This window comes from Mangifera indica, chromosome 15, assembly GCF_011075055.1.
Source record: "Mangifera indica cultivar Alphonso chromosome 15, CATAS_Mindica_2.1, whole genome shotgun sequence".
NCBI lineage: Eukaryota > Viridiplantae > Streptophyta > Magnoliopsida > Sapindales > Anacardiaceae > Mangifera > Mangifera indica.
This window is the reverse complement of record NC_058151.1, coordinates 4,060,214-4,072,855: the sequence shown is the minus strand read 5'-3', so window position 1 is coordinate 4,072,855 and position 12,642 is coordinate 4,060,214. Positions and strand designations below refer to the sequence as shown.

The following is a 12,642-nucleotide window of genomic DNA, read 5'->3' as shown; positions in this document are numbered from 1 at the left end:
TTAATCACATAATGATATATCATTGTTTGTATACATAATTTTATTAAATTTAAAATTATTAATTACTCAATAATATATATAAAATATGTATTAATTTGTATACTTAAAATAAGTATAAATAGTTTTATTCTCATTTTAAATGAGAGAAATGGGAATTTATTTTGTTGTTCCAAAGAGAAAAAAATGTTACAATTTTCTCCCTATTGTTTATACGGTGAAGCACAACTTAAGGAAGGACATAATTTTCCCTAATTTCAGGTGACATATAATATCTAGCAACTTGGTTATTTGGTTGCCGTTGGATTTGCTGACTTCTCTGTCCTCAAGGGTTTAGGGCTTATTAGAAACGGAAACGGAACCGGAACATCAGGAACAGAAAACAACCAAAAACCCAGCTGCTTCTCCATTCACTTCACTTGTTTTCTCCTCCTTCAATTCAATTTCATTTTTTTTTGCTCTCTCGGAACGACTTTGTTTTCAATCTGATCAGATCACAAACAATGTTGCCAAGATGTAGCAGAGCACTCGCCTCACTAATATACGTAACACAGAGAAACCATTTTCATTGCGTTTCTCGCCAAAGCTATGCTATGTCTTTTTCTTCTTCTGCTGCTGCCGTAGCTCCAGCTCCTACTCCTGCCAAACAGATGGTATTCCGAATTACCGCTTCTCCCTTTTTGTGTGGTTTAGATTTATATGTGATTTTGTTTATTATTTGTGCAGGTAAATTTGGATAAATTGTTCTGGTCTAAGCCTTGTTCTTTAGCTTTGGCACCAGATTCCCCCCACAGAATTGAGGAGCCGCATTATGAGGGCATTAAGCGTTTGATTCTCAAGCTCATGTTGTTTTATAGTAAACAAAGCAAGTCTATTCGGGGCGCAAATGTTATATATCGGCGAGTTGTTTCACAGGTTGATAAACCTACCATTTATGATGGTCAGTCCTTTCTCAGTTTCGTTTTAATGCTTCTATTGATTCTTTACTCTGCAATCTTTAAACTTCACTTGAGATCATATTAATAGTATAGCATCAACTTCTGTAGAATGGTAATAACGGTATAAATGATCATTGATTCTGAAAGTTGTAACCTTTTTCAAATTTCCCTGTCAGTTTAGGTAGTGAGGTTTGATACATGCTATTTGAGTTATTATATTGTGTCGCTGGATTCATATAATGGTAATAAATCAAACCATTCTTTCTCTTGTGCAGTATTTAATATGGAGAAAACCTTTAGAGTGACATTTTCATTGCTTGTACTTCATATGTGGTTTGTTCTGCGTCGCTTAAAAGAAGAGGGTAAGGAAGGTGTTGAGCTTGGTCAGTATCTGTATGAGATCTACAATCATGACGTCGAGCTGAGAGTATCCAAAGCTGGGGTCTGTGCTCATTTTACTCATATGAACCCCAATTTCATTTTTTGATTCTATCTCATATGTACTTTGTTGCATCTATGATATCTTTTCTCTTCCCAGTTTAATTTTTTATGTTTTCCATTTTTCTATCCTTTGTAACTGGAAAAATTATCAGTCTTAAAGAGATGCCCAAATCCCTAATGAGTTCATAGCTGACGTAGGAGAATAATGAAGGCCAATCAAATCATTTTGAATACATATTTGATTTTTCTTTTTTAGTGTATGTTTGAAAATTATATAAATTCATTAAGATCTATTCAAAATCCTCATGTTGTTTGCTGAAACATGTTTAGTTCTTAAAGATGAAACCATAGATAATCAGTTCTTATCGGTGCCCCACTTGTGTGCCGTTATATTTTACAACTAGACCCCAAGACTTATTTAGGTCTCCATCTCTCAACTTATCCATGACTGTGTGGGCAATGTTTGGACTACTGGCATAGGTAGCTATGAAACAGTTTTTTATCAAATAGCATGGTTGATACTTCATCAGCATTTGCTTTGTGTTTGACTATAAATGCATTGTAAGTGTTTACTTTTGAAACTATATCTAATTAATTTTTGTAATGCAGGTTAACTTATTGTTGTCAAAATGGATGAAGGAGTTGGAGAAAATATTCTATGGAAATATTGTTGCTTATGATGCTGCGATGCTTCCAGAGGCTAAACAGGATGAGCTACAAAATGTAATATGGAGGTAAAGAATTTTGTGAAAGTCAGTCTAGGCATTGCATTTGATATGAAGGGCACTGTCAGTGATCGTATCTTATTATTTCAGTGTCACGGGAGAACAATCTTTGGTAGATTTTTTGTTATAGTCTGGTGTTTATAATATAGGAACTGATTTGATTCTTGGGTGAGGTAGGCATTTATGCCTGGGCAGAGTGTTTTTTGGATATTTTCCTTGTTAACACTATTGACCAGAGTTGTTTGTGCCGCAGGAACATATTTTCTGATGATGGTACTTCAAAGCCAGATGCTACTGCATTACGGGCAGTTCAGGCATGTACTCAACTTTGCTTTTGTTGCTGTGTTTGTCATCCATGCTTGATGCAAGGTCTCCATTCATTTTACCATCTGATAGATATACCAGACAAAATAATGAATCTCTGGCTAAGATCTTAATAACTGTCATTTTTGGAATGTAATGTACTAATCCTCCATTACAAAGAGGTAAATGTTTCTTTCATGCAATGGAGGGAAGTTCTTCATGGTCACTGCTATGTGAATTAGGTGTAGTGAACTGTCACATCACTTATAGAATTGTTGTCTTTCCATTCTCAACATATCATGTCAGTGATTGTGGTATGCATACCCTAATACAAAAGTGGTAGCTGGAAATGCCATCTTTCTATTTTTCTGTGTGCCAATCAACTTCTATCTGCAAATTATTCCACCTTTGCGATCTTCCAAGATTTTAAAAAAGCCTTTTCTTCTAAGTTGTAGTCATATAATTGTTGTGTCTTTTGCATGTCTGCAGGCTATGACAAGGTATGTCCGTCAGGAAGTCAGTTGTCTGTCTCTAACTGGTAAGTCAACATCCCTCTTTTCTCTGATATGATTTGATGCATACATGCTTATTATCTGTTGGGATAAACTGTTGTGTGGTTAAATTAATTCTGTAGCTCCTAGCTATATTTGATTGACAAAATGCATTCACCCTCTTTTGCATTTCAGTAGCCTGTGAATGGTTCTTTTAGTTTTCTGGTGGGAACTAGTAATTTGCAATATTTAAAATGCTACTATCCGATCTGCTGAAAAGGTTATCCTTGGTATAATTATTTGACAAATTTGAGTGTTCTTTGGGCAGACAAAGAAGCTATGTTTTCTGGGAATTTTATGTTCAGCCCTTTGGAGACTACAGCATCTGGTCCATTGAGAAAGTAAAATGAAAGGCACAGACTGAGAATCCATTAATCCATAATGGAGATTATATTGAAAGCATTCTTACAAAGGAGAAAGGAATCGTAGTCTCTCTTGTTAATTTACCATGGTAAAGTAGGTGCATTGTCATTTGAAACGGTTTTATATTAAAGTGGTTTTATCATAAAGCGATTGAGCTGATCACTGTTGAAATTTTTTCACAGTTGCTGATTGCTTAACTGTATTATAGTTGAACCCAAATTTTTTCAATGAACAGCCTGCCATATTCTGCACTTGAAATCTATAATAAGGTGAAAGAATAGTGCACTTAGCAATGTTATTTATTTGAAATTATAGCAGTTAACAGAACCAATGTCTAATACTCTGTTTCATTCTCTTTTTACCCATTTTTGGAGAACATTATGATGGTCGCTGCTTCCTCCCAGAATAAACTTTTTGGTTGGCAGTGTGCAAAATTGGTAGGAGTGGATGCTGTGCTTGCATTTAAATATATATGCAAGTGATGCAATTTGTGTCATTTTTCTTTCTTACTGAGCAATTTCTAATACTATGGTCCAATGTATAATATATTACAATATGACTGAGTCTGGTTATACCATTTTCCACATCTTATTAGTCAAATGGTAGTGAAAAGAGAATCTGGTTTCCAGCCTTTTTTATATTTGTTATATGATTAAAATATGGACTTACAAACAAATATCCATGGTACCATATAATACATGATACGAATATGAAGATATGATACAATATGAAGATATGATACAAGTGAAAAATGATACGTATTTTAAGGTTTATTTAATTAGTATGATATGGTAGATTATTGTATTTTAAAGTATGTATTATACTATATATATATTATTGTTACAGATTGATACACTTTTTAAAAAAACATTTCTTACAATAGGGTATGATATACAATACGAAAAATTAAAATTTTGATATATGATACAACAGCTCAATCTTTATGTGACGTATGGGTAATAATGATGTGAATTTATTGTATAAATTTTAAAATCATCCAACTAAAAATGCGGATTTTAATTTGAAAATCATTCGGATTTATTATAAAATTTAACTTGCACTATTTGAGCCTGGCCTTAGTATGAGACTTCAATACCGTAAAAAGAAGGCCTAAAGACTTGTTTTTATCCGATGCATGGTAAAATCGTGAAGTACTTTCGTCCAATTTTATAAAATTCAAACATTCATTTATAAGTAAAATTTTATCAAAAAAACTTAATTAAAGTTTAAAAAATTAATTTTTTAATAATATTATTAAAAAAATATATAATTAATTTTATTTTTTTCAAAGTTTTAAAATTAATATTTCACTCTTGTAAAAAGTTTTACAGTTTTAAAAAATTACATTTCCCCCCAAACCCTTTTTGGCCACCATCTTCATCTTCGGTGACTGTTGAATCTATATTAAACATTTTTCTTTGAAGTCTTCTCACTGTCTAACTATCAAAATTTAAATTTATAGACGAAAATTATCTTGAAATTCAGATGACTTTTGTTTAGTGACGATGTCTAGAAGAATCGTTTAAACGTCATTTAGATGACGATATCAAGACGAAAATCATCTAGATTTTTAGGTGATTTTCGTTTGGATTTTTAGGCGACATGGCTTAAGGAGAAATGATCAGATTTTTCTCTAAGGATTAGAGCTGAAGGCATCATCATCGGTGGCTAGAGCTGAGAGGAGGAAAACTCTACATCTTAGGGGGGCAATGTTAGTTTTTAAAGTTTGAAAACTTTAGACAAAAATAAAGTTGTTAATTTTTAAAACTTAATGAAGAAATATAATGAATTTTATATTTTTTAAATTTTTTGTTAAATGACAGTTTTATTTTTAATTTTAACTGAGTTTTTTAAATAAAATTTTGTTTCTAAATGAGTATTTAAGTTTTTGAAAATTAGAGGAGGTTGCTTTGGAATTTCATTACACCTTGGGATCAAGCCATTAGTCCTAAAAGGAAATATCTAGAAAATTCGAATGATAAACATGAAAAATGTTTTAGTTATAAAACACCAGTAAATAATAACGCAAAGCACAGATGGTGAGAAAGAAGCCAACGATGAGCATCTCCATTCAGTCTTCATTTTTCTCAAACTTTTAACTTATTCGAATTGCCAATTCCACTCTCCAATTTTTGTGTTCTGTTTTAATTTCAACTCCATTAAATTCCATGCAACATTATCTTTCTAATGCTAACATTTCTTGCAGAGTAGAAGTAGAACCTCGGAGTACCCAGAAAACAAATGCAGTCTTGAAAACCAAAATTCCCCTTTCGACAGAAGCTGAAGAACTTGACAAAAAGTCCCAAGTTCAGCCTTTAATGCACCTCCTACGTGACTCTGCCCATGAAGGGTCTTTGAAAAAAGCTTAAAGCTGTTCATGGGGTTTGCGTTAAAATCCTGTTTTTCTAACAAAGAAGTGTTAATTTTGTTGAATCACGTGGCTCATGCCTACTCAAAATGCTCTGACTTAAGTTCTGCTTTTCAGATATTTGATAAAATGTCTCAAAGAAACATATTCTCTCGGGCTGTCATGATTGTTGGTTCAACAGAAAATGAATTTTTCTTGAATGGATTTAAGTATTTTTATCAAATGCTTAGTTATGGAGTCTTGCCTGATACTTTTGCGTATTCTGCAATTATACAGACATCTATTGGTTTAGAATGTATTGAATTGGGTAGAATGGTGCATGCCCAGATTGTTATAAGAGGTTTTCACTCTCTTACTTTTGTTGCTACATCTCTTCTTAACATGTATGCAAAGTTGAGGAGTATTGAGGACTCGTATAAGGTTTTCAACACCATGATAGAACATAATGAAGTTTCCTGGAATGCCATTATTTAGGGTTTTACATTAAGTGGAATGCATTTGGAATCATTTGATCATTTCCTATGAATGAAGAATTAAGGAATCAGGGCGAATACGTATACAATCATTAGTCTTTCAAAAGGTGTAGGGCGGTTAGGTGATATTGACAAGGGCAAACAAGTTCAGTCTGTTGCTGTCGAGTTGGGTATGGAGTCTGATGTGCAAGTGGGGACAACTCTTATTGATTTGTACTCAAAATGTGCATTCCTGCAGGAAGCAAGAGCCTTTTTCAACTCAAATATTGTTAATTTTCAGGTGAACATGTCATGGAATGTGATGATTTCCGGTTATTCACAAAATGGGTGTAGCCAAGAGGCTTTAGAACTCTATGTAAGAATGCGTCAAAATGATATAAAATCGGATGTTTATTCATATTGCAGTCTATTCAATGCAATTGCAGATTAAAAGTATTTACAGTTTGGAAAGGAAGTTCATGGGATGGTTTTGAAGTCTGGATGTGATATGATGGTTATTAGTAGTTGTAATGCAATTGCTGATGCATATGCCAAATGTGGAGCTCTTGAACATTTAAAAAAGATTTTTAACAGGATGGAGGAGAGAGATATGGTGTCATGGACCACCCTGGTGACTGCACACTCTCAATGCTCGGAGTGGGAGGAAGCCCTGGCTATTTTTTCACAGATTACGGAAGAAGGCCTTAGATCTAACCAATTTACCTTTTCCAGTGTCCTGGTTTCTTATTCTAGCCTTTGTTTTCTTAAGTACGGTCGGTAAGTTCATGTTCTTTTGTGCAAGGCTGCGTTGGCCTCGGATAAATGCATAGAGAGTTCTCTAGTGGACATTTATGCAAAATGTGGTAGTGTGAGGCAGAGAAGGTCTTTGAAAGGATTTTTAACCCTGACACTGTGTCATAGAGTCTACTAGTGGACATGGTTGCAAAATGTGGTAGTGTAAGTGAGGCAGAGAAGGTCTTTAAAAGGATTTTTAACCCCGACACTGTGTCATGGACAACTATGATATTGGGTGATGCTGATAGGAACCTGAAGAGCGAGACGTCCGAACTATTAGGCTCCCACTGTCCACAGTGCAACAGGAGCCGAAACCTGTGAGTGCGCCGTAATGCTTGTATTTGTTTTACGAATGAAACAGTCAATGTCGTGTATGGCAATGAGTTAATAATCCCAGTCGTATTAATTTACTATTGGAATAAAGCCAGATTGGCATTACACTTTTCATTAGCACTGCGGAGCACAAAATAAAGAAAATAAACACTACACGTTTAACAACGTTAAATTCCCAGCAAGTTTTCCCTGATTCCAGATCACTAACAACTGCACAGCCACTCAAACAAAATAAACAAACTCAATTCTTCGCCAGCTTTTGAGAGGCTGGGTCTCTCCCCTATTTCTTCCTTCCGCCACCATTTTCCTCCTCCCTCCCTCTGCTCTCCAGGTCCTTATTTCTTAATTCCTTGATGCAGCTCATCCAATCTTGATGTGCCAGCTCAGCGTTCAATATTTCCATAGTTCCTCTTTTTCCCAGCATGTCCCAATACTTTTGCTGCATGTCTGCTGTCCTTGCCATTTCTGGAGTGCTGCCATCTGGAGCTTCAAAAATCTGCTCACCAATATTATTATCACTGTTGCCGTTTGTCAACTTCTGCAGCTTGCTCCTTTGAGGACGCCTTTCTTCTGCCTCTTCTCTTCTTCACGTACACTCGGGCTCTAACAGATGCGCAACATTCTCTCAGAGAATGCCCTTAAACTCTTCAGAAAGATGGAGCAACTAGGTATGAAGGCTAATTCTGTTACTCTACTCTGTGTTCTGTTTACTTGCAGCCATGGAGGATTGGTTGAGCAAGGATTAAAATATTTTCAAGAAATGGAACAAAATTATGGTGTGGTTCCAGAGATCGAATATTATGCTTGTATTGTTGATCTATTTGGTCGTTTGAATGATGCAATGGAGTTTATAAGAAAGATGCCAATTGAACCCAGCGAAATGGTTTGGCAGACCTTGCTGGGAACATGCAGAGTACATGAGCTGGGTGAAATTGCCGCATAGAAGGTTCTTCCTGTTAGACCAGATTCGACTACCTGTATTCTATTATCTAACACATGTTGAGAGTGGGAGTTTTGACGATGGTCTTAACCTACGAAAAGTAATGAAAGAGAGAGGTGTAAAAAAGGAACCGGGGTATTGTTGGATTTCTGTACAAGGTAAAGTTCACAAATTCCATTCGGGCGATCATCAACACCCGCAGAAGGATGACATCTTTGCCAAGTTAGAAGAGTTGATGAAGAAGGTTAAGTCCATGGGTGATATACCAGACTTGAATATTGCTTAGTGACTAATTTTAAGATTCAACAATACATACTCTTCAAGTGGTCCTTCTGTTGTCTTCGATCACTGCATTTTAGCTGTATGACTTAACCTTCTGCGGGAAGCAACTTGTCCAAGGTAGAATTATGCAAGGAAAATACTAACATTTTCATTAACCACTCTGCTAGTGAAAATTCTGTTAGTAATTTTAAGCATTATTGGAATTTCTTCATATATTAAGAAATGAATGGGAGAAAAGAGATAATGATGCAATATTGTCTCTGGGGTGGGGGTGGCAACGGTAAATTGATTTAAGAGATAAATTAGTACAATTTTCTTTTACAGTCTAAACAAGTACTACAATCAGACTCAACGTAATTAAAACTGTACTTTTCAAAATAACCTCTTTTACCAATATATAACCGACCAAGACCAAAATGTCCCACCCAATCTTTCAATATAAATTAATTTAAGGGGTACAAGTAATTTTCATTCAAGTTTTACCGTATTTGCAAAAATTCACCTATGATATTTTTAAAATTTAAATATTTATTTATAAGTTAATTTTTATTAAATTTTTTTGATTAAAAATAAAGGTAAAATTATCATTTTATCACTAAACCTTAAAAATTTGTATTATTTTTCTCCTGAGAAGCTAACAATTTTTTCTAGTATTAATTTTGAAAATTTTACGCTTTCTCTTAACTTTAGGGTTTTATATTTTTCAAATTTTTTCTTTTCAGTTGCCCCCACAAGCTTTTTAAAACTTTGTTTCACCCCTTATTTCTAGGGTGTCATCTTTGGTAGCTTAATGGAAGGCAGTTAGACAACGAAAAGATGGTGACTGGATGACGAATTGGACAACGAAATAACGAAGGATGATGTAAGGATGAAACATTGTCCTTCTTCGATGCTTTTGGACAATGAAATATAGTCCTTCCTCTATGCTTTTGGATGAGACTTCATCCTTTTACCATCCTTCGTCAAAGTATCATCCAACTATCGTCTTTTCGTTTTTCAACCATCGTCCAATCACTGGAGATGATACCTTATAAATGGGGGGTGAAAAAATGTTTTAAAAAGTTTATAGGGGTGACTGAAAAGAAAAAAATTGAAAAGTATAAAACACAATAATTAAAAATAAAAGTGAATTTTTAAAACTTAATCTTGAGAAAATTATTAATTTTTTAAACTAAAGAAAAAAATAATATAAATTTTTAGAGTTTTAGGATTTAATAGTAAAATAACGATTTTATTTTTATTTTTAATAAAAATTAATTTATTGAGGAATATTTAAGTTGTTGAAATATTATGAATATGTTTTTGAAAATAGTCTAAAACTTGGTTGGGACATTCCTTTGGCCTTTAAGTAACTAAAAAGGAGCTCAAGAGATGAGGACCCAATGGCAATAGACAGTCTCATTATCACCAAATCTGAGAAACTCTGCTCTCTTCTAGGGATGGCAATTTGGATCTGACCCTAACGGGGAAGGGATTCTCCGATAGAAATGGGGAAGGGGATGAAAAAAATCTCTGCAATCAGGGACGGGCCAGGGATGGGGATACATGTGTCCCTTTCCCGCCCATATCCCCGCCCCTTTATATTAATATATTTATTTAAAATATTAGTATATTTTTATAGTTTTAAATTATTTATATTTTTCAAATTTATTTAAGTTTTTGTTGTGCATATTAAATGAGTTAATATTTTATATTTATGATATTTGAAATAGTAGATTAATTTTAATTTTGTTTAATTTTGTTATTTAATATATTTATATTGTATTTATAAGGTAAAAAAAATATATTTTTTTTACGGGTATGGGAAGAAGATTTTTCCTCGCAGGGACGGGGAGGAGATGAGAAAGAGATTTTTCTTTTCGGAGAGGAGACGGAGAATCATTTTCATCCCCATAGTGGGGACGAGGATTGATATTCTCTATCAGGATGGGGACGGGGATTGAGATCCCCGTCCCTGCCCCTCCCTGCCCCTCCCCATTGCCATCCCTACTCTCTTCCGCTCCCTCCATGGAACCATCAACAGGAAGATTACTTTGGTTATCATTCTTGGATAGAAGGCGACACGTGACATACCTGGAGATGATGTACCAGATGCTGCCGCATTATTACCAGTCACAGGAGGTCAACCGCATCACTCTAGCTCATTTCGCCATCTCCGGTCTAAACCTTCTCGGCGCCTTAGATCGCGTACGTTTATTCTACCTCTCCCTGTTTGTTTCCTGAGGAAAAAAAAAAAAAAGAACTGAATTTTAGATTTATTTTTTTTGTTTCCAACGTCATATGAAACAAATGATGCTGAGTGGCTCATGTCGAATATTTCCGTTCTTTTTATTTTTAAAAATTAAAAAAAAAAAACAAAAACTTAAGCCACCCTTACTCCAGCTAACTTTCCCGCCAAGCCAAGAATCCCAACGTCTTTCTTGAATTCTCTCCAACGGCTCTTTAACGAAACCGGAAGCTCATTTAAACTGGAAACTACCTTCTTCACTTCTGCTTAAACTGTATCACAAGAATATAACATCTTTGAAGTCTGAACTAAACCCCCATATTATTTTCAAATTTTAAGGAAGAAAAAACTTCCTGATATTGCAAATTCGGCCCCCCAACTGTCCTAACGGCTTTCTTGATTTCTCTCCCCCGGCCCTCCAACGGCTATTTCTTAGCTGCTTTAAACAAAACGGGAAAGCACCCTCACTTGTATATATGATCAACCCCTTATTCCCAACTTATTTCTTTCCTGCTGCGTTTTCACTTTCTGGGTTAACTACAGATTGCTCTCTCTGCGTTAAGGACATATTGCTCTGCCACCCTCTACACTTTCTTCTTCATATTTGAGTTAAATTCTCTGTTTCTGCAATCCGTAAACCCTGCACTTTCTTCTTCATATTTGAGTCAACCTCTGCTTTTTCACTTTCAACTTCTGTAAACCTCTAAACCCACGCATATTCAAATTCCAGTTAGTGAGTCAGTGAGTGAAAATTGTGAGATGATGGAAGAACTGTTTTCTCTGTGTGAAGCCGCCAAGAAAGCAGCTCTCGCTGCTGCCATGGACAATGTCTCTGAAAATGGACCAGAGGTTTCCAATTGTATTGATTGTTTGAAGCGCCTCAAGGACTTTCCTGTTACTGGGGAGCTTCTTGTTTCAACGGCAATGGATAAACATCTCCGACATCTCAAACAACATAAAAAAGAAAAGATTCGATTAATGGCTGAGTGGTTGTTGGAGATATGGAGCAAGAAGATCAAGGATTATTCTTCAAAAACCAAAGGTAAATTTTTATATATTGAATCTTCCAAGAAAACCCAGCAATCTGATAAATCCACGACATCAGCGATCTGCCATCAACACTCTTCCATTGGTTCAACAAAACTTGAAGAGACTGGCCATGGTAAAACAACTTCTGAAGGTTCAATTGATTCCAGACAATTTGAAGAGGCAGGGAAAAATCCTCAGAAATTCATTTTGAAGATAAAGATGAAACAATCGAAGGAATCTTGTAAATTTGAGGCATTATTCAAGTGTAAAGATGCTTCACGTGTCAAGGTTCGTGAAATTCTTCTGGTGGCGTTACAGAAAGTTGCTAGTGAAGTTGATGGAGAAACTAAACAGCGGGTAAATGCTTGTGATCCAATTGGTGTTGCAGTGTTAATCGAAACTGAGATGCTTAAGCAGATGGGACCGTACAACGGGCCTAAGAAACTCAAATACAGATCAGTTTTGTTCAACATGAATGATCCAAACAATCCAGACTTGAGGAGGAAGATTCTTCTTGGGGTGGTTAAGCCTGAGAGACTAATACAAATGAGTTCAGAAGAGATGACAAGTGATGAAAGAGAGATTAAAAGGATAAAAGATAAAGCAACCTTGGGGGAACAAACAGCTGACAAAAAATCTGAAGAGAAACCTGATTTTGATGAAGGAAGATGGTTGGAATCCTTTGTTGATTTGAAGCTTTGAAATCCTTAAGTTGACTGCTGATACAGTGGGATTACCTTTATAATAGTTTAGAAGATGAAGAGCATAATTTTTGTAATATTTTTTAAGGGCATTTAATCTGCTGTCAGTTGTAATTTTTAGTTTCCATGTTAATGGCCAACTTCTTCAGTTTGCTTTTTATGTCTGTTTCTTTGTGAGTTCTCATTTTTTTATTTTT

The 12,642-nt window shown here is 35.0% G+C and overlaps 3 protein-coding genes across 3 annotated transcripts; all 3 read left to right on the top strand.

The window, feature by feature from the left end:
* Positions 1–226: 226 nt before the first annotated feature.
* On the top strand, positions 227–3,645 carry LOC123197571 (ubiquinol-cytochrome-c reductase complex assembly factor 1-like). Its single transcript, XM_044611892.1, has 7 exons — positions 227–650; positions 724–937; positions 1,211–1,377; positions 1,986–2,110; positions 2,355–2,415; positions 2,894–2,942; positions 3,224–3,645. The coding sequence occupies exons 1-7, from the start codon at positions 501–503 to the stop codon at positions 3,298–3,300; spliced, it is 843 nt and encodes a 280-aa protein (XP_044467827.1). The 5' UTR covers positions 227–500; the 3' UTR covers positions 3,301–3,645.
* A 2,170-nt stretch (positions 3,646–5,815) lies between these two features.
* LOC123198082 (putative pentatricopeptide repeat-containing protein At3g15130) lies at positions 5,816–8,209 on the top strand. The gene is made up of 5 exons (XM_044612664.1): positions 5,816–6,099; positions 6,232–6,514; positions 6,602–6,877; positions 7,060–7,250; positions 7,984–8,209. The coding sequence occupies exons 1-5, from the start codon at positions 5,816–5,818 to the stop codon at positions 8,207–8,209; spliced, it is 1,260 nt and encodes a 419-aa protein (XP_044468599.1).
* A 2,901-nt stretch (positions 8,210–11,110) lies between these two features.
* On the top strand, positions 11,111–12,578 carry LOC123198388 (transcription elongation factor TFIIS-like). Its single transcript, XM_044613089.1, has one exon. It carries the CDS (start codon positions 11,475–11,477, stop codon positions 12,444–12,446), a length of 972 nt encoding a protein of 323 aa, XP_044469024.1. The 5' UTR covers positions 11,111–11,474; the 3' UTR covers positions 12,447–12,578.
* Positions 12,579–12,642: the final 64 nt, after the last annotated feature.